The 22703-nt window shown below is 43.9% G+C and overlaps 1 protein-coding gene across 1 annotated transcript; it reads right to left on the bottom strand.

Moving 5' to 3' along the window:
- Positions 1-5357: 5357 nt before the first annotated feature.
- dek (DEK proto-oncogene) lies at positions 5358-21501 on the bottom strand. The gene is given in 14 exon segments (XM_071202790.1): positions 5358-6152; positions 8826-8894; positions 9022-9161; positions 10387-10468; positions 11860-12018; positions 14703-15023; positions 16231-16290; positions 16292-16321; positions 16323-16362; positions 16450-16544; positions 18728-18837; positions 19224-19322; positions 19446-19596; positions 21411-21501. Coding segments are annotated over 13 exon segments (1338 nt in total). The 5' UTR covers positions 19567-19596; positions 21411-21501; the 3' UTR covers positions 5358-6140.
- Positions 21502-22703: the final 1202 nt, after the last annotated feature.

Here is a 22703-nt window from a genome sequence, read left to right as displayed (position 1 = left end):
TCTCCTGCTGATGCTCAGGTGTATATCAGTACGTAGTGTCTCTACTTTAAAGAGTCCTCTCCTGCTGATGTTCAGGTGTATATCAGTATGTAGTGTCTCTACTTTAAAGAGTCCTCTCCTGCTGATGTTCAGGTGTATATCAGTATGTGGTGTCTCTACTTTAAAGAGTCCTCTCCTCTCGCTGATGCTCAGGTGTATATCAGTATGTAGTGTCTCTACTTTAAAGAGTCCTCTCCTGCTGATGCTCAGGTGTATATCAGTATGTAGTGTCTCTACTTTAAAGAGTCCTCTCCTGCTGATGTTCAGGTGTATATCAGTATGTGGTGTCTCTACTTTAAAGAGTCCTCTCCTGCTGGTGTTCAGGTGTATATCAGTATGTAGTGTCTCTACTTTAAAGAGTCCTCTCCTGCTGATGTTCAGGTGTATATCAGTATGTAGTGTCTCTACTTTAAAGAGTCCTCTCCTGCTGATGTTCAGGTGTATATCAGTATGTAGTGTCTCTACTTTAAAGAGTCCTCTCCTGCTGATGTTCAGGTGTATATCAGTATGTAGTGTCTCTACTTTAAAGAGTCCTCTTCTGCTGATGTTCAGGTGTATATCAATATGTAGTGTCTCTACTTTAAAGAGTCCTCTCCTGCTGATGTCAGGTGTATATCAGTACGTAGTGTCTCTACTTTAAAGAGTCCTCTCCTGCTGATGTTCAGGTGTATATCAGTATGTAGTGTCTACTTTAAAGAGTCCCTCCTGCTGATGTTCAGGTGTATATCAGTATGTAGGTGTTCTACTTTAAAGAGTCCTCTCCTGCTGATGTTCAGGTGTATATCAGTATGTAGTGTCTCTACTTTAAAGAGTCCTCTCCTGCTGATGTCAGGTGTATATCAGTATGTAGTGTCTCTACTTTAAAGAGTCCTCTCCTGCTGATGTTCAGGTGTATATCAGTATGTTGTCTCTACTTTAAAGAGTCCTCTCCTGCTGATGTTCAGGTGTATATCAGTATGTAGTGTCTCTACTTTAAAGAGTCCTCTCTGCTGATGTTCAGGTGTATATCAGTATGTAGTGTCTCTACTTTAAAGAGTCCTCTCCTGCTGATGTTCAGGTGTATATCAGTATGTAGTGTCTCTACTTTAAAGAGTCCTCTCCTGCTGATGTTCAGGTGTATATCAGTATGTAGTGTCTCTACTTTAAAGAGTCCTCTCCTGCTGATGTTCAGGCATATCAGTATGTAGTCTCTACTTTAAAGAGTCCTCTCCTGCTGATGTTCAGGTGCATATCAGTATGTAGTGTCTCTACTTTAAAGAGTCCTCTCTGCTGATGTTCAGGTGTATATCAGTATGTAGTGTCTCTACTTTAAAGAGTCCTCTCCTGCTGATGTCAGGTGTATATCAGTATGTAGTGTCTCTACTTTAAAGAGTCCTCTCCTGCTGATGTTCAGGTGTATTCAGTATGTAGTGTCTCTACTTTAAAGAGTCCTCTCCTGCTGATGTTCAGGTGCATATCAGTATGTAGTGTCTCTACTTTAAAGAGTCCTCTCCTGCTGATGTTCAGGTGCATATCAGTATGTAGTGTCTCTACTTTAAAGAGTCCTCTCCTGCTGATGTTCAGGTGCATATCAGTATGTAGTGTCTCTACTTTAAAGAGTCCTCTCCTGCTGATGTTCAGGTGTATATCAGTATGTAGTGTCTCTACTTTAAAGAGTCCTCTCCTGCTGATGTTCAGGTGTATATCAGTATGTAGTGTCTCTACTTTAAAGAGTCCTCTCCTGCTGATGTTCAGATGTATATCAGTATGTAGTGTCCTCTACTTTAAAGAGTCCTCTCCTGCTGATGTTCAGGTGTATATCAGTATGTAGTGTCTCTACTTTAAGAGTCCTCTCCTGCTGATGTTCAGGTGCATATCAGTATGTAGTGTCTCTACTTTAAAGAGTCCTCTCCTGTTGATGTTCAGGTGCATATCAGTATGTAGTGTCTCTACTTTAAAGAGTCCTCTCCTGCTGATGTTCAGGTGTATATCAGTATGTAGTGTCTCTACTTTAAAGAGTCCTCTCCTGCTGCAAGACATCCTCACTCCCAGGTCGGCCTATGTTGACGTTATGTCAAGTCCCCTGTGTCGGCTTTTTTCAACGCAAGGGGGGGGGCCTTAGCGTCCATTTTCAGCTTTCCGGGATGTCCATGTGCTTCTATGGACGCTCATGGAAGCACGGCATTCGTTTGTGTCGGCTGCCTTTAAAGGCAATGTGAGCGTCCATTCCCATTGGATAACGGAGAAGTGTACACCCGGAAGTAAGTATTCCCCTTACTGTGGATTTTACAGTGATATCTGCACTACTCATCAACTCAAAGACACCAGATTATCCTTGTTAATTACACAACATTGATTGGTTTAAATTGTGTGCAATGCTTTTGTATTTTCCCCCTTCGATTCGGAGAAAACAATATTTTAAAGGATGGCAGAAGACCACTACACTACCCAGAATCCCCCGCTATCGTTTGGACTACACCATGTGCTGCTGTTTGACGTCACACGTGATCTTCAAATTTCTCCCTGCAGAAAAAGAAAACATGGCCGAATTTCGTTTTATTCTCGGTGGAAAAATGCCTATTTTAAAGTTAGTGTGGCCATTAAAATGCGTTTTGATGTCATTTGATGCGAGAAATATGAGTTTGTTATTTCAGATGATGTGTGCAGTGGATGATCTTTAGTTTAGTTTGGATATTGTACTTGAATTATTATCAAAGTCATTGTTTCTGTACGTTTAATTAAACAGGATAATTTTAAGAATGCTCAGGTCACCAAATGAAAATGGCGAGAGGACATCTGGAGAGGATCCATTTGATAAAGAACAAATAGAGCAATTTAAAGAAGAGCTGCAAGTCAGTGAGCTACACGGTGGTAAATCCACCTTGCTAACGCCTTCAGAGCCACAAGCAGGATAAGAGTGCTGCAGCCGCCCCTACTGGTGGATAGAAACCACCATGGAGGCTCACTCACACCCCATCCAACCTTTCCGAATGTTACACTGTGGGATCTTCCTGGTATTGGCCCCACCAACTTTCCTGGAGGATGTTGGCTTTGAAAGACTCGACTTCTTCTTCTTCGTCATCTCAGCTGATCGCTTCAGAGAAGATGACGTGCTATGGAGATTCAGAGGATGGGGACCAGACATGTGGAATGAAAACCAAAGGAGAGTGGGTTCAACGAAGAGAGGTTTCTCACGACGGGGTGAGTGTTACGTCGGGGGCAATATAACAGATTGCTATACGTCCTGTAGACCTGATGAGCCTACTAACGCTTGGCTGTTCTCTTTGTGAAGCAGGTCTTCACAAACAAGGTGTGGGAGTCTCCAAAGGTCTCCTGGTGTCCAGCCATCCTCTCCGGCTGTATGACTTCTGTCCGTCACAGCAGGAGACGCAGAGGGAGCTTCCTGCACACAAGAGAGCGCTCTGCGGTTAGCCTCGCCCATCGTCCATCTGGAGATCACCACCGAAAAGAAGAGGCTCTCCAGTCACACATAAAGTGCCTTGCTTCTGCCCTCGCAGCAGCTGTGCCCGTTCCTGGGATCGTCCTCAGTGTTGAGTATGTAACAAGTCATATGCTGTTGCACTTTGATGAAACACTGCCTCTCAGTGGTGAAAGTGAGGAACTACAACCAGAGTTGGGTGTAACGCGTTACTTTGTAACGCGTTACTGTAATAATATTACTTTGTCGGTAACGGAGTAGTGTAACGCGCTACTTTTATAATCCAGTAATCACACTACAGTTACTAACATTGCCCCGACACGCGTTACTTCGTTACTTTCTAAAATCAGTCATAATCAAACCTCAACAAACACCTGCAAAGAACACATGCTAGGTGAAGCTAACGCACATAGCTGTTGTTTATTTATATCACACACACACACACACACACACACACACACACACACACACACACACACACACACACACACACACACACACACACACACACCACACACACGTAGTTCTTCTTCTCTGTTTTCCGGTTGTTGCTTGTTTTGAATGACGGAATACACACTACCGCCGCCTGCTGGTAAGGAGAGTTATTGCCACTCACGCATGCGCAGTTCGTAGGTGCTCGGCTGAAGTCTGGCTCCAGTGCAACACATGGCCAACACGCAGGAGAACACGCTGACGCAACAGCGTGAGCAGAGATAGACTGCGCAAAATATACAGATAGCAGGAGACAGAGGACAGCCACGGTCAGATAGCAGGAGACAGAGGACAGCCACGGTCAGATAGCAGGAGACAGAGGACAGCCACGGTCAGATAGCAGGAGACAGAGGACAGCCACGGTCAGATAGCAGGAGACAGAGGACAGCCACGGTCAGATAGCAGGAGACAGAGGACAGCCACGGTCAGATAGCAGGAGACAGAGGACAGCCACGGTCAGATAGCAGGAGACAGAGGACAGCCACGGTCAGATAGCAGGAGACAGAGGACAGCCATGGTCAGATAGGAAAACATTCAGGATCTGGATCAGTCTTATGCGACAATGGAAACTGAACTAAAGAGAACATTTGAAACTTTAGCAGTCTGCGTGATCTGCCTGCAGGGAGGGGGCGGGCCGGCCCTGCGAGTAAAGTACGAGTAAAGTAACGAATTACTTTATGTAGATAGTAACGAAGTAGTGTAATATATTACTTTTTTTTGAAGTAATATGTAATATATTACTTTTTTTTTAGTAACGACCCCATCTCTGACTACAACACATCATCATTCAGAGGAAATATGCAATTAATATATATCATCATTATTCTTACAACCACTGTTATTAATAAGATGAAGTATGAAAGCATTGTTAGAAATATCACAGTATAATCTTTGCTGCAAGTAATTACTTTTATTATCAATAAATAAACCTTTTTTTTCAAGCGGTAAAACATTTGGTCTTTAAAATATCTGAATTTATTAAAAAATCTTTGAATTGTTGTTGAATAATTCCTTTCAAGGGGCAATGAATAGACTAAGAACAGAAGTATTGTAAATTACTGCTCAACTTTGGAGCTCCACACATTTATGTTTTACAAAAACTGTAAGCAAGTAGAATTCTCACAATCAGTCGTCAGGGAAAAAGGTTTATTGTAACCGTACGAAAAGGACCAGGGAACACAAATAATAGAAATGTGGCCGTGGCCATCGGGAGCGACTCAGGGTTCAGTATCTTGCCCAAGGACACATCGTCATGGTGACTGCACGGGCTTGTGGAAGACATGAAGTAACATCATCGATTAAATATGAAAACACATCGAGTCGTGCTCTTTCTCACGCAGAAACTGAAGTAATGTTTGAGGAAAGGAACCAAGCGTACACAAACAGCTTTCATAGATGAACGAATGACTTCATGAAAAGCAGTTTATTAGAAACACATATGTACAAATCTTCATCCAGAAATAACAACGTGGCGTCCTTGCGAGGCAAAGGTCTGATTGGCGGTCACATAACACAACACGCACTTTTACTCAGAGGGAAATCAAGGTAGAAAAATAAATCTAGCAAATCATGACCTAAGCCTAACCCACGGGCCTAAGCCTAACCCACGGGCCTAAGCCTAACTCACGGGCCTAAGCCACGGACCTAAGCCTAAGCCACGGACCTAAGCCTAACCCACGGACCTAAGCCTAAGCCACGGACCTAAGCCACGGACCTAAGCCTAAGCCACGGACCTAAGCCTAACCCACGGACCTAAGCCTAACCCACGGACCTAAGCCTAAGCCACGGACCTAAGCCTAACGGACCTAAGCCTAACCCACGGACCTAAGCCTAACCCACGGACCTAAGCCTAACGGACCTAAGCCTAACCCACGGACCTAAGCCTAACGGACCTAAGCCTAACCCACGGACCTAAGCCTAACCCACGGACCTAAGCCTAACCCACGGACCTAAGCCTAACCCACGGACCTAAGCCTAAACCACGGACCTAAGCCTAACCCACGGACCTAAGCCTAACCCACGGACCTAAGCCTAACCCACGGACCTAAGCCTAACCCACGGACCTAAGCCTAACCCACGGACAGCTGTTCTGGAAATCTAAAATCAAGTCGCACCGTTATGAAACAAACTGATGGAACCCCCCCCCCCCCCCCCCCGTGATGTTCTGCAGCGGTCGCCCTTCTTCAGATCTTCATGTGATGAGCTGTGAGGAAACATTGAACGAAACATGAAGTCAGAATTAGAGCGATTATGGCAAAAATCATAATCTCGATTATTTGGGTCAATAATTGTAATTGCGATTATTCATTGACTTTGAAAACATCCATTTATTGGAGAAGAACTATTTGAACAGTATGTTTTTAACAGTTGATTAAACTGAACTTTAAGTTTAATTCAACTGAAAAACCAAAAAAAAAAAAAAAATTAGAATAAAGATAATACAAAAAGAATCGTTTTATTTCGATTACGTTGTTCGTTGTAAGCCATATTCGTAATCGCGATTAAAATCCGATTAATTGAGCAGCACTACCCTACCATATCCTATCATGCTCCACAAACACAACACTGATACGTTAGTCGGCGAGTTGCCAGCAGTGTGAACCCAGAAATGTCGAGTACCCCAAAGTGTAATGATATAAATGTAGAGCAGGGTCTGCAGCTCAGAGAAACGACCGGACGCTGACCTGCATGTGGCAATTTGCACAATTAGCATAAGTTGCGTTAATTACTATTATAATATAAACAATAGTTTAAAAATATCGTGGCTGACTCGGAGATTGAGGATTCTGACACCATCAATAATGGCAGGAAGTGGACTCTGTGGGCTGATTTGACGACCATGAGTAGGGCTGCGACTAGGGATATAGACAGCACAAGATGAACACGATCACCTCATATCCTCAAACGCCCAAACCAGTCCGATAATGTGCAAATCAGCCAAGCCATGTTTAACTAATGTCCTGATAGGCTAGAATGCCTTTTATTTTAATTAACACAACTTGTACTAATTGCCAAACAGATGCAGGTTAGCAGGTCCCCACCCCACGCCTCGTCACCACGGGTGCTCGGGCTTTTAGCTGCACTGCTCCCAGACTCTGCAGCTCCCTCCCCCCGCACACCCGACACACCCACCATATTCAAATCCCAATTAAAACCCATCGGTTCAAATCTGCCTACTCACTCATTTGTGTCCACTTGATTGTCTCCTCCATGATTCCCTGTTGCCTATTAGCGTTTCTTTTTTTTAACAAATTGCACGGTGTGTAGGGATGGGTATCGTTAAGGTTTTAACGGTACTACTACTTTTATCGATACCGCTTATCGGTCCGGTCTTTTAACGGTTCTTTTGCGGAGAAAAAAAAGGTAAACTAACTTAACAAATTGTGAACAAAACTAACATTGCTTTTTATTTAAATTAAATAAATAATATGTTTGTAATAATGTTTTAACAAATCGTATTAAATAATGTGATGACAGAACTGTGAACAGAAAAGCTGAAACTTTCACAAACTAAATAACTCAGTTTCCGCTAATCATTAACCCATGCTTGTATCATGTAGTTAACTCAGCGTGTTGCTGCTAGCACACAGAACACCTGACGTGGAAACGTTTAGATCAGGGGTCTCAAACTCAAGGCCCGGGGGCCAAATCCGGCCCGCGACTTCATTTTATGTGGCCCGCAAGAGCTTGCAAAGAATATAATACGTTTATTATACGGTTACATGCTACTTTACAGAATATCTATATATGTTCATTTTAATTAATTTCTTATTTTATAGTTATTTCATATTTTTATTTTTAATTTATCCTTAATTGTATTAATCTGTGTCAATCTGTGCTGTCCTGTTTTTCAATCTTACCCTGTTGCTGTTAAACTACTGAATTTCCCCACGGGGATTTATAAAGCTCCATCTTATTTTACAGAAGCAGGTTGCCCATAAACTACATGTCCCACAATGCATCTCATGTTGTGACATGCCACTGAAGAGACTTGCAATGATTTGCCCTAGACTTCTGCTTTCAGACATAATTACTAAGTTATTACCCTATCCAATAAAAATCCAATGCAGAGGCAATAATATAATATAATACATTATTTCATATATATTATGTATTTATATATGTATATTTATATAGTTACAACCGGCCCTTTGAGTGCAACCATAATGCTAATGTGGCCCACGATGAAATTGAGTTTGACCCCCCTGGTTTAGACACATTGCTCGTGTTCACCCCGCCCTCACATGCTAAACTCTTATTGCGCTTTAGGCAACGAGCATCGAGACGGCTAAAGTTTAACCACCTCGGAGCGCGTTCTCTCCGCCGTCTCCTCCGTGTGTGCGTGTTGCTGCATGTAGCAGCTGCGTGTGTGTAAACTGCCCGGCCCCTCGCAAGCAGGCGGGGGAGAGAGATCGAAAATACTAAAAATAAGACGCATTTTTCAGTATTTTTGCGTGTTAGAAACGGAGTTGGCGAAACTAAAACTGCAATATAATGTTTGTGTAGCAATAATACACATGACATGTATTTTTTAAATGTCTCCAGTACCGATAAAAAGACCGCTAACGTCAGAGCTTAACGGCAGCACGGACTTTAATAATTCAGCCCCATCCCTAACGGTGTCCTTGGGTTTCGTGAAAGGCGCCTAAAATAAAATGTATTATTATTATTATCCGGCAGTTTCCATGTGCTTGAGACTCTACGTTTCTATCATAACACTCTCAGGGTTCACAGCAGGACTCTGAGCGGCCAACAGACTCAAGTATGGACTTCACGAAACACTGCAGTTAGTAAAACATCATGACGAAGAGAACACGCACTGATGTAGAGGAACTCACGCGACCTGCTCAAAAGGTGTGTGTTGGTGTGTACTCACAGATTTGACGGTCTGTTTGATGTAATCCTTCTTGTTGGCCAGGTTGTGTTCTGGGTAGGTGTCGAACACCTAACGCACACACAAAACTAAATTAAGAATATATTCAGAATGTGAAACGACGTTCGTCCCTCTCACGTGGAATCTGCTTCACAGAAAGAATGTCTTTGTCTCAATGAGAACCCTAGATGCCCCTCACCCTCTGGCAGATCTGTTTCATGGTCATCTGCTCCAGGTCGGCCTCCTTCAGCAGACTCTGCACCGTCTCCTTCAGCTGCTCGTCGCTCGGAGCCTTCTTGATCATCTTGATGAGCGGCTCGTCGTCATCGGAGCTGTTCCCTGCAGCGGGAACAAACACAGCGAGCACGGGGAGAAACATGAGGGACGGAAACATCCAGACGGCTCCTAAAACTCTTCAGACGTCGCCAATCACCGAAAGGAAGGGAAAACATTAATGCTGTGGCCTTGAGGGGGATTCCCGACATGTCGTTTCAGTAAATTAAAGGGCGTTTCATGTTGTCGTTGCTGTGGACCTTCTTAATACCGTGGAAAATGCCGTTTAATACTTTTTAAATACTTTTTAATAGCCTTAATTTTCGCTAAATTGATTCATCAACTTTTAATACTTTTAAGACCCCGCGGACACCCTGTTATGTTATGTGTGTTTTTGATATATATCTCTCCTCCTGTGTGTGTGTGTGTGTGTGTGTGTGTGTGTGTGTGTGTGTGTGTGTGTGTGTGTGTGTGTGTGTGTGTGTGTGTGTGTGTGTGTGAGCTTGTGCCTCTTCGGGGGGTGCCAACACTTGACCATAGACGTTATCGTTTACTTTCTCCGTCTTTATATGTAGATATTAGTTTTTCTCCATTAATCTCAGTCACGTTGTTTCCATAGCGACAACAACTTCCTGTCAACTGCGCTAACTCTCCTTCAAAATAAAAGCATGTCCATACAAAATAGAAAGCCAAGCCAAATTACACTTAAGACATATACAACTGCAACGACAGTAACAAACACAATGCGATATCCTTTCCAATTTCAAAGAACACAAATTGAGTTACATTAACAAATAACTATAAAACAACAATACTGTAGAATAACAAAAAGAATAACGTGAATAAATTGAAATACACGTGTCGAAGCGGGTCGCTGCTGATTACTACGCCCCCCCCCCCCCGCGCGCGGAACGAATATTCGCTGCTGATTACTACCGAATATCCGGAGCCCGAAAAACGGTATTCGGGACAGCCCTAGTGTGTGTGTGTGTGTGTGTGTGTGTGTGTGTGTGTGTGTGTGTGTGAGCAGGTGCTGTCTGTTGGCTGATTGGTCGACCTGAAGGCACAGGACTATTTGAGCTCTACCACTTCTCCAACTCAATGCCTTTATGTCCCAAAAGCTCTTTATTTATCTCATACTAGCCTGTGCTGCTGCTTCTCAGAGATGTGCCGCCCCTCAGCCTATCAGGTGTGTGTGTGTGTGTGTGTGTGGTGTGTGTGTGTGTGTGTGTGTTGTGTGTGTGTGTGTGTGTGTGTGTGTGTGTGTGTGTGTGTGTGTGTGTGTCCTCACCTGTGTTTGTGTTGGTTTTGATGTTGCTGCTGCTGTCGGCCTTCTTGGTTTTGGCGGCAGGCTTGGCTGCCTTCTTCTTGGGCTGGAAACAAAAGACAAACATCGGCTCAACGACTCCTCGAGACGTACGAGTAGGGATGGGCATCGGTTGATTAACGGTACTACTACTACCCTCGCCGATACCGCTCATCAAACCGGTACTTTAATGGTATTCTTATCGGTTATTTTTTAAGGGAAAACCGGCAAAGAAAATGTAACTATAAGCGGATAAGGCTTACCAACGTCATTGTCTACCCGCGCCTTTGACTATACAAAAACATCCCTTCGAGTCCGTTTACCTACCGGGGTTCAGGATCCAATCCAACTTTATTTATATAGCACATTTCAAAACCACAAGGTTGACCAAAGTGCTGTCCATCAATAAATATATAAATATCAGCATAAATACATTTAGACAAAACCGATCGGACAAAAACACTAATGTAAAAGCACGAGACAATGAAACCAGACAAATGAAGCTCAGCGCAAGTTCAACAGGAAGACCGTCTTTACTCATTAATTTCCTTTCTCCATGTCACTGCTCTCTCTCCTCTCAATAAGTGATCGGGGGCGTCACTCCCCAGCTTAACCAATCACTTCGCTCCATTCTCACAAACCTATCATAGCGCTCCGATAAACCTTTTAAATCTGCTCTCCCCCCTCTGACAGCTGTCATTTCAGGTGACTCGCTAAGCCCCTCCCCTTCAGACCGACCCCAACTATCCATTCACCACCACCAGGGTCAAGCTAAGCTCCTCCCCTTCAGACCGACCCCAACTATCCATTCACCACCACCAGGGTCAAGCTAAGCCCCTCCCCTTCAGACGGACCCCAACTATCCCTTCACCACCACCAGGGTCAAGCTAAGCCCCTCCCCTTCAGACCAACCCCAACTATCCATTCACCACCACCAGGGTCAAGCTAAGCCCCTCCCCTTCAGACCGACCCCAACTATCCATTCACCACCACCAGGGTCAAGCTAAGCCCCTCCCCTTCAGACCGACCCCAACTATCCATTCACCACCACCAGGGTCAAGCTAAGCCCCTCCCCTTCAGACCGACCCCAACTATCCATTCACCACCACCAGGGTCAAGCTAAGCCCCTCCCCTTCAGACCGACCCCAACTATCCATTCACCACCACCAGGGTCAAGCTAAGCCCCTCCCCTTCAGACCGACCCCAACTATCCATTCACCACCACCAGGGTCAAGCTAAGCCCCTCCCCTTCAGACCGACCCCAACTATCCATTCACCATCACCAGGGTCAAGCTAAGCCCCTCCCCTTCAGACCGACCCCAACTATCCATTCACCACCACCAGGGTCAAGCTAAGCCCCTCCCCTTCAGACCGACCCCAACCATCCATTCACCACCACCAGGGTCAAGCTAAGCCCCTCCTATTTCAAAACGTCTTTGACTGCACGGTGAGTGTTACCTTCTCGTCAGCTTCACTGTCAGCGTCGGACTCGTCTGACACTTCCTTCTTCGCTCTCTTTTTAGGAGGAGACGTCTTCTTCGCCGGTGTCCGCTGCCTTTTCACGGGGGCTGACTTTTTGGGGGTCGACTTCCCTCTGGCCGGCTTTGATTTGGGAGACTGGGAGAGAACACGCGCGTGGGGTTACAGACTGAATGAAAAGCAGCTCTTCGTGATCATTTCCCTTCCGACCTGAATTCAAATACCGGAGAGATTCTGGACAATATCAGTTTTTGTTACCCTGTGATAGGAAGGCTATAAAAAGAATAGCATCACGGCATCTAGAGTTACGTTGGTTTGAACTAGGGATGCCAGCGATCGGTCTCCATAATCGAATATTATTTTTAAAAATCGATTTTATTTATATATATATATTTTTTTTATGTATTTTTTTTTTTTCTGGCTTAGTTTCAACCAAAATATATATAAATATATATATATGCTAATAATAGTAATAGTATTAATAATTGTAAATGGCCATTGGTCACACCACCAGTTTGTTTGTAGCACGCTACACACCGGGGGGGGGCCGAATAATCGATTTTGATCATGGTCAGTTTCTGGCAACCCTAGTTTGAAGAGGAGACTAGTTAGGGCGACCATTGCACCGGCTATGATTCTGGAATCTTTGTTAGTCTGAGAAACATCCGTGACACCTTTGAGGCAAATACATAAAATAACCCCGTTTGGAAATGGGTCAAAACGTTAACAGGAAGGATGACGTGACGTTTTCCACGCTTATCTCAGAATAGTGTTGTCACGATACCAACATTTTGGTTTCGATACCAAGTCAAGAATTGCGATTCCGATTCTTTTTCGATACTTTTCTTAAAAAAAGGGAAACACGGAATATCGGCTTTAAAATTAGGAATAACAGGATGTTAGCAGTCAGAACAGCTAAAGCAGCAGGTAATAATAACAGAAACGCCAAAGAGTCACATCTAATATAAATATATATAAAAGCATTTATTTTAATTGTGTAGCAGTCAGTTTAACATTCTGGCAGCACTGTTGAGCATTTTGAAAATGTATTTTCATGCCTCTGTGCAAGGCTTAGTCTTTCTATCTTTATAGCCACTGGTGTAAAGTAACCAAGTTCATAAACTCAAGTACTACTTGGGTACAATGTTGAGATACTTGTACTTTATTTAAGTATTTCAATGTTTCTTTTGCTACTGTGTACTTCTAATCCACTACAGTTCAGAGGTACATGGTGTACTTTTACTCCACTACATGTATTTAATACCTTTAGTTTCTTCACAGATCTGGATGAATGATGTGAAATCTAACCAAGTGTTGAATCAGACTTTAGTTCCACCTGGAGTAAATCCACCAGCTACCCTGCAGTCTACAAAGTACTTCAGACTAGCTGCACCTTCACCAGCTACCCTGCAGTCTACAAAGTACTTCAGACTAGCTGCACCTTCACCAGCTACCCTGCAGTCTACAAAGTACTTCAGACTAGCTGCACCTTCACCAGCTACCCTGCAGTCTACAAAGTACTTCAGACTAGCTGCACCTTCACCAGCTACCCTGCAGTCTACAAAGTACTTCAGACTAGCTGCACCTTCACCAGCTACCCTGCAGTCTACAAAGTACTTCAGACTAGCTGCACCTTCACCAGCTCTGAGAACACTTTCATGATCAATCATTATAAAACATATCATATATATTATTCTGAAATGGACCAATCTGCACAACGACTACTTTCACTGTCTTTCACTATATTTAGATGAGAATACTTTCTACTTTCACTTGAGGAACATTTTGAATGCAGGACTTTTACTGCAACAGAGTATTCCTACACTCTGGTACTTCTAGTACAAGACCTGAGTACTTCTACTTTTACTGTCGCTACTTTAACTATATTTTGATGATAATACTTTTGTACTTTTTTTGAGGAACATTTTGATTGCAGGATTGTTCCTACATTCTGGTACTTCTACTTTAACTCAAGTACAAGATATATACTTATACCACCTCCGTTTATAGCCTATGATAAAAACTAATAGAAAACGAAGGCTAAAGCTAACGTTAGCAGATAGTGATGCTAGTTTGCTAGTTAGTTTGCTCAACGATAATATTGCGACAGAAACACTTTTCAGTGCACATCACGCTCTGCCGCTCCGACAGGGAGCTCTGCTCTGAACACCTGAACGGCCCGTTCACAGACTTCTGGCGTCTTTTTTGTCAACAAGCCGAGGCGCAGCGGCAGTTGCACTCCCACTTGCAGCCATGCTTCTCGTTTTCTCACGTGCTCTGGCAGCTAGCGCGTGGCCGCGTGCACGCGAGAGAGGGGAGGGACTTAGAGCGTGCTTGAGAGGGAGGGACTGCAGGCACAGCTGCAGGGAGTGGAAGCAGAGCGCTGAACACACACGGCTCTTATTAAAACACACTTTACCTCACATTGACTATATACAGTATTGATTGTCCTTCCTCCTTGTCTTCCAACCATTTGGACGCAGACTTGCATTTCCCCATAACGATGTTGCTTAGCAACCGACGTAAACGGAGCTTCGCGCGCTATCAAGCCGTGAGCGTGCGATGTCCTGTTCAGATGACGTCAAACCCAACGGGATGCCATCAATAAACTACACAGAATCACACTACACACCTACGCCATGATTACATTCAGGCAGACTGCAGAACACAACCTCTCTGGACAATTCAGACTTTTTAATAGCCTTAATTTTCGCTAAATTGATTTATCAACTTGTAATACTTAGTCAGACCCCGCGGACGCCCTGGAACCGTAATCACGTCTATGTTTCTGTTGTGTGATAATGTGAGATCCATGTCCTCACCTCCTCCTCCTCAGACTCCTCTGACTTGTCGGACTGGTCCTCCCTCTCCTCTGAAGGTTTCTCCTCGGTCTCCGACTCCTTCGCCGCCTTCTCCTCTTCCTCGTCGTCGGCCGAAGTCGTCGCCGCCTTCTCCTCTTCCTCCTCGTCGTCCTCGTCGCTGCTGGAGTCCATGACGATGGCTTTGGACTTGCTTCCCGCTTTGGTCTTCTTGGGACTGGACGAGGAGCTTCGGATTTTGGGTTTGCTCTTCTTGGCGCTGGCCTTCGAGTCGTCGCCTGACAGTCTCTTCTTCGACTTCCTCTTCTTCTTTACCGGCAGACGCTGAGGAACAAAAGACAAAAAGGCTTTAAAGGAAACTTCGAGGTGGAACGTTTATAATGAAAGCAGTTGGTGGAGGGCAGGCCTACACAGCAGGATGACCTGAAGACCACTCTGTGCTGGAACGACTGACGACTAAAGAACTGTTTTTTCCACCAGGCTGTCAGAAGGCTGAACTCTCCCCCCTCCCCCTCCTCTCTCCCCCTGCCCCACTGGACTATGAGTGCGTCTCACATCTCTTATTTTTCATTTCCTCGCAAGTTGATTTGTCTGCGCCATCTTGAGTAGCGTCCCAGTGGCCTTATTTATGCCGGAGGACCGATAACCACCAGACCATCCTCCGGTGAAATCCTCAGACACTAGCCCCGCCCCCCTTACTGTGTATCGCTCACTGATTGGACGATGCAGCGCATGCACTGATCTGGCTGCTGTCAGACGATCAGCTGTGCGGCGGACGTCGCTTCACGTGGCGCTCCGGAGGAAAGGACGTCCCATTGCTCTTAAAACTAACTTCCCTGCTTCTCGTGGTTTCCTTTGCATCCCTCCTTGCTTCCCTGGTGGGAGGGACTAGTCGCAGGGAAACGACGCAAGTGAGGGACGCAAGGAATCCATTTAACCGAAGTGAGACGCAGCTTCTAACTAGGGTTGCCAGAAACTGACCATGATCAAAATCGATTATTCGGCAGCCCTGGCGAATAGTAATCGATTATTCGACTACTACCCCCCCCCCCCCCCCCCCCAACAAACTGGTGGTGTGACCAATGACCATTTACAATTATTAATACTATTACTATTATTAGCATATATATATATTTATATATATTTTGGTTGAAACTAAGCCAGAAAAAAAAAAAAAATACATAAATAATAATAATTAAATAATCGATTTTTAAAAATAATATTTGATTATGGAGACTGTAGCGAATATTCGAATAATTCGAATAATCGCTGGCATCCCTACTTCTAACTCCCCACACACTCAATTCCAGCACCAGACACTTTTTACACTGCCATGGACAATCTTGCACTAACGCACATTCCCAAAGACATTGAAGATATTTAATGTGTGCATATGTATAAATGTGTCTGTTGATTGTGTATATATAGAATATACATATTTGTAAACGGTCTTTTGAACCCTCTACACACACAAACTGAAAGATTGAAAATAAAGTGTACATATGAACCGAAGCCTCTGAGCTCGCCTCACCTTCCCGCTGTTTTTGGGTTCGGTGAGGAACGTCAGGATCCTGTCGACGAGATCCGAGTGGGTTTCCTTTCTTCTCCAGATCCAGAACCCCCGCAGACAACCTTCAGCTTGGTGTTGGTGAAGTTGGAATTCCTTCATTCAAAAACAAAGTGCAGTGTTATTATCGCAAACCCCGATTCCACACCACGACTGAGCCGAGTCTCCGCCACAGACACTTACTTCAGAAGTTTCTCTCGTTTCTTTGTGAACTCTTCGCTGTCCGCGGCAAAGGGAAAGCCGTTAAACAGACGCAGGTTCTTCTTTAAAATCGCCGTCTGATGAACAAAGAAAACATGTAGTTAAACATATTTCAATCTGCTTTACTTCACATTGGATGGTAACTCATAACAGTGTTCATTTTGGCAGCTATTTCTGATTTAGTCTTTAGTCGAAAAGTCCTTTTATCCTTCATAGTTTTAGTCGATGAAAAATCATCACATTTTAGTCCAGTTTTCGTCAAAATGTTTTCTCTCTTTAAACTAATTCCGTTCAAAATACAGGAATCTGAAATTGGAATCAGGGTGACAGCATCAAGTGTTGAAATTCGTAAAGCAACATTTCACTCTCTTAACACTTTACTTTTAACTAGTGGTGCACGATAATTATCGGCCCGATATTAGGAATTATGACGTCATCCCGATAAAAGTATTAATAGCCCCGATAATATACAATATATCTTTTGGGTAAAAAGAAACAGATCCTGCGGTGTGGGTGGATTGGGATGAGGGGCGCTTGTTTTTCACTCGGCTCCTCCCGTTCTGCCAGTACTGAGGTGTTAGTGGTTTAGGAAGAGGGGAGTTCTTCACAAAGCCAGCGCTCCCTAACTCGTGCCTGGCTGTGACGTAAATGGTGAGCGGCCGTGAAGCCAGGACAGTAAACAAACATGTCGTCGGTAGTATGGGACTATTTCAAAGTTTCAGAGTTAGATAGTTCGCTTGCTATTTGTATTAACAGATGCAGAAGTTCCACGAGGAGGGAAGAAGGCAACGAGCTATAATACTTCCAACCTGATCAGTCGCCTGAAACATCGCCATGGCTACGATGGTGTGTTAAAAGCGTACGAAGACGCCTGCGCTGCTAAACTAGCGGCGAATCCAAAGCCAGCTGCAAAGGCACCGGGGCTTTTACCTATCGACGAGGCTTTTGAAAAAGGCAAGAACTTTATTTGGGAAAATAAATCTGGTCACTTTGAAGTCAAAACTGTTCTTGGCTTTGTTTTGTTCATAGTAGTAATGCTCATGTCCTTTGCTCACTACTAGTCTCTTTTTACCACCAGGTGTGCAAAAACTACAGGTACATTTAATATATATATATATATTATATTATTATCGGTCTTGAGAAGCAGGAAGTTATCGGTTTCAAAAAACCAATATCGTGCATCCCTACTTTTAACGGTACTACTACTCTTAAAAATCTGTGTGCACGCCGCAGTGTGTCTGTTGGGCCCCGCCCCCGCACACAGAGAGAGAGTGAGAGGCCCCGCCCCCGCACACAGAGAGAGAGTGAGAGGGCCCCCGCACACAGAGAGAGAGTGAGAGGCCCCGCCCCCGCACACAGAGAGAGAGTGAGAGGCCCCGCCCCCGCACACAGAGAGAGAGTGAGAGGCCCCGCCCCCGCACACAGAGAGAGAGTGAGAGGCCCCCGCACACAGAGAGAGAGTGAGAGGCCCCCGCCCCCGCACACAGAGAGAGAGTGAGAGGCCCCGCCCCCGCACACAGAGAGAGAGTGAGAGGCCCCCGCACACAGAGAGAGAGTGAGAGGCCCCGCCCCCGCACACAGAGAGAGAGTGAGAGGCCCGTCCCCGCACACAGAGAGAGGAGAGGCCACCGCCCCCGCACACAGAGAGAGAGAGTGAGAGGCCCCGCCCCCGCCCACAGAGAGAGAGTGAGAGGCCCCCGCCCCCCGCACAGATGAGACACAGACAGGGAGATCGCTCTTTTGGAGTGAAGAGAGCGGAAATAATGATATTGCATGTTAGAAACGTGAGATGCATTTTGACAGACAAGACGGACGCCTGGGGGGAAATACCCTGCATTTTCAATGTCCGACAGTCCTCCATGAACACCGTAGTCCCGTCTCGTCAACGAAAAATAGATTTCGTCATCGTTTTTATTATCCAGAATCTATTTTTAGCTGGTCATCGTCTCGTCTTAGTCGTGTAAAAAAGGTTCCTTGACGAAATTAACACTAAAATAAAATATTAAAATCAAGATTAATAATCAGTCAGTCAATCTGAACTAAATATGGAACAAAAGCAAACTCTGTAATATATGTGACATTCAAATTAAAAGTCTACTTTCTTTAGTCCATTTTATTATTCTTTAATTATTGGGTTAAAAGCTGGCGTTTGTTCAGTGGCAGAAAAGGACCAGGCTCCACTGATACCGTTCGCATCATACTATTAGACTGAACAGACTGAACCCGTCTCCGAGTTAGCTCAAATGGCCGATGTCTGTACCTTCCCCGGCCGGTCGAACAGGATGGTGTGCAGAGGCTTCAGGTCCGCCGGCTTCATCTTGGTGATCTGTAAACACGTGCGTGGAATGTCTCCTAACTTATCTCCGCTCCCTGAAGATACGGGGAACAAACAAGCGGACAGCCGTCACACACAGACTTGTAGTGCAATTTAACGTCTAGAGGTCTTTTTAAATAACTGTACTTTAATTGGAAATCAATCATGCGTGGTCTCGCCCAAGTCACATTTTGCTAGTATGGATTTTCTGTTGGAGTATCAGCTCCAGTAAAAACCTGTTTCAGATATCGCTAACTAGCCCTCCAGCTGGTTTGTGTTGTTTAAATTGTGGCATTATTATAACAACGTGCAGGCCAGACACACGCGTTAAACCCAATTAGCAGGATCAAAACGCTAAATGTGCTTTTCCTTTCATACGTAATACACCGGTGGTACCCTGGTTCAGAGCGCTGGCATCGCTCGCTCACACCTTATTATTTACCATCTCCTATCTTGAGCTTCTCCTTCTGCTTCGGGGCCTGGAAGTCGAGCCTCTCCACCGTCTTCTTTGCCCGCTTGCCTTCGATGATTTCACCTGCAGCTGCAAGCACAGTGAGACAAATACATCGGCATGACTCTACTTGAAATGACTGTGCTCATCATAATACGTGTAGCTACGAACACGTGACCGATAAAAGCCTTGAGGTGCGATTTGATTCTTTACCGGATATTTTGGAGCTGCTTTTGTCTGGACTCGACTTGTCTTCCTGTGCCGCCTCCTGCTGGTCCTCCACCTCCTCCTCCTCCTCCTCCTCCGACAGCGATTCGTCCGCAGCCACACTCATATCTGCACGCCTGGCTCCGTCAGATGGTTCCTGACCGAGGACAGAAACACGCGTTTATCTCCCGCTGCTGCTCTGGAGGATACGGCGCTCCACGTACTCAGCTTTAAACAGGCCTGTACCCGGATAGGAATTAACAGCCGCTTTGATGAAATGAAATAAACTCGCGCTGCCCTGCTTTTATTCTGCTGTTTCAGGGTATTTGTATTCGTGTATCCTAATGCTTAGTGTACTGTGGTTAAGTTACTCTACTCAGGGATACATATTTAGATTTAACATCAGTTGTGGGCCCTTCTCAAATTAACACATCTAAATAAAATATATAAGCAGATATTCTTCTTCCAGGTCAGCACCTATTCACAACCCGTAGCATTTTATATGTCTTTACTTGTGCTCATGTAGATTTATTAACAAGTAATTTATCTTCTGCCTGGGTAAAAGTACACTAACCTGTACTTTAGTGCTGGGGGGAAACGATTATTTCGAAAACGATTAATCGGGCGATTATTTGATCGATTAGTCGACTAATCTAACGATTATTTTTCTGTTGTTCAATTCATAAAAAACGTAATGTAAAAAAAAACGTAATGTAAAAAAAAAAATGTTTCACGATACTGTGTCTCAGGGGATCTTAATATTTAAGAACCTATTAATGTGTTATACCAGATTAACGGAAATAATCTCAGCTAACTGCCGATACAAACCATGTTTACCAAAACAAAACACAAGTCTCATAAGAAGCATCTAAATGACCCCTGAGCGAAAATTGCTAACGGACTTTGGCACAGAACTCAAGATAAAAGTACCCTTATTACTCATCGTAGCTGCACATACAAGATATCCGATTAAAGCTGAGGCTCCACAGATTATGTAGGTATATAGTATCATCACTGAGTGACCCGGATGCACGGCTTCATCTCCACTCACAGATATTGTATTTTCCATTTCAAATAAAGGGCAGTGTAATCAAACCTGGAGCAGACTGCTTGTAATAAGGATTTACTAGCACACATGCTTGTAAATAATATTTACTTATACGCCCACTTTAAGCACTGCGTATACCGAACAGTTATGAGACTTCTTATTATTCATAAAGCATAATCAAAAAGCATTGTTAACTCGTGTTTACCAGGTAGGGGGTATTCATTTTAGTTTGTTAGCGCCATTAGGAGTTTAGGATGCCCGTGTAATCCACTCAACAGAATACTCTCATCCTAGCTTGTGAGAGATCAGTCGTGCTGAAGCTGTCTGGGTTTCTCAGTGAACGATCGGTTAGTATTTACATGTCCCTCTCGTCCCGACGGGCAGACTGCTGCTGCTGAGGATTGGCGCGCGGGGACTCCACATGTCGGACTGGATGCTAAGTATTACACCCAGACCCTTTTCTCATGATGTGTGTTACTTAAATAGATCCCTTCTCTGTTGTTTATGATTGTTGTGTCAAATGTAAACTGTTTATTGTTGATGTATTTGCACTATTCAATGTTATTGACCAACAATAAGTGCCTTAAATGTGGGAAATTGTAAATGATTAATACAAAATAAAACTTGTTAGCTAATGTGTGTTACATTAGCGCACGGGAAGAATACATACACACGCACACACACATATACATATACACGAACACACATACAGGGGCGTCTGTTGTCTGTTGTTAACCGTTTAGCGGCAAAACACAAAACAACGTCTCCAACAGCTAGCCACATCCTGCTAACGTTAGCTGCCCTCGTGTTAATCTCCACATTAAGGAGCCGAGGAAGCGACGCAACGCACCCCGCGTGACGGCCAGCCAGTATCCGAAATGTGAGTCGGTCGGTAAATCTGAGAGAATCTTTAAAAAGTTTACCTTGATATTGCGCTAGCGTCTCCTCTGTCTCTGCATTTCAATTTCATGAAGGCGGTTTCTCCAGAGGGGGCGGGGCTAGCGCGGCAGCCGCTCCACTGATTGGTCTAAAGGTCCACTGCGTCATAGTTCTTCGTTTTATTAAGGGTGGATCCAACACGTTAACGTTGCATTACCGCCCCCTGCTGACGCTACTGTGGACATGGCAGTCTTATTTAACTTTCCTCTCAAATATAGAAGGATCAGTGCTAAAAAAAAAATATTATTATATTATATATTTCCTGAAAATATATTATATAGAAAACTAGTGGCTCCTGAATGTTGTGAAGAAGTGTACACGATAAATTAGTGGATATAAATGCTACCTGGTAGCGGTGATAAAATAAGATGAACCTTCATTAATCCCCGAGGGGAAATTCAGTTGTACAAAGCAGCAACAGGGTAAGCGTGAAGAAAAACAGTACAGCAAAGATTCACACAGATCAATAAAATATAAAATAAATAATAAATAACATAAAATCAAGGAAATAATGATAATAATAATAAAAGACTATGAAAATAGGAGATAAATAAAAATAAGAGTAAAATAACTGTCAGCATATATACATATTTGGTCATCATCTAAGTCAGGGGTATCAAACTCAATTTCATCGCGGGCCACATCAGCATTATGGTTGCACTAAAAGGGCCGGTTGTAACTATATAAATATACATATATATAAATATATAATATATATAAAATAATGTGTTATATTACATTATTGCCTCTGAATTGGATTATTATCGGATAGGATAATGACTTAGTAATTAACTACGTCTGAAAGCAAATAATTGCAAGTCTCTTCAGTGCGCATGTCACACAACGAGATGCATTGTGGGACATGTAGTTTATGGGCAACCTGCTTCTGTAAAGCGGCATTTAATCGTATAATAAACGTATTACATTCTTTGCAAGCTCTTGCGGGGCCACATAAAATGAAGTCGCGGGCCGGATGTGGCCCCCGGGCCTTGAGTTTGACACCCCTGATCTAAGTTATAAAGTGCGGAATAAGTTAAAGTGACAAGTTAACATGGGTTGTGGAAACAGTGTATATTTACGACTAGTGATACTTCTCTAAATACTGATTAAAATATTTAAAGGCAAGTTTATTTATATAGCACCTTTCAACACAAGGCAATTCAAGGTGCTTTACAAAAATGAAAGACATTAAGAAACATTATAAAACGAAATCTAAAAACACTCATTTAAAAGCAAATAAAAGTTACAGAGCAGTGTGAGATACACACATCTGAAAT

The sequence above is a fragment of the Pseudochaenichthys georgianus genome, unplaced genomic scaffold, assembly GCF_902827115.2.
Source record: "Pseudochaenichthys georgianus unplaced genomic scaffold, fPseGeo1.2 scaffold_952_arrow_ctg1, whole genome shotgun sequence".
NCBI classification, from domain to species: domain Eukaryota; kingdom Metazoa; phylum Chordata; class Actinopteri; order Perciformes; family Channichthyidae; genus Pseudochaenichthys; species Pseudochaenichthys georgianus.
The sequence above is the reverse complement of the archived record's forward strand: the minus strand, read 5'-3'. Positions and strand labels throughout refer to the sequence as shown.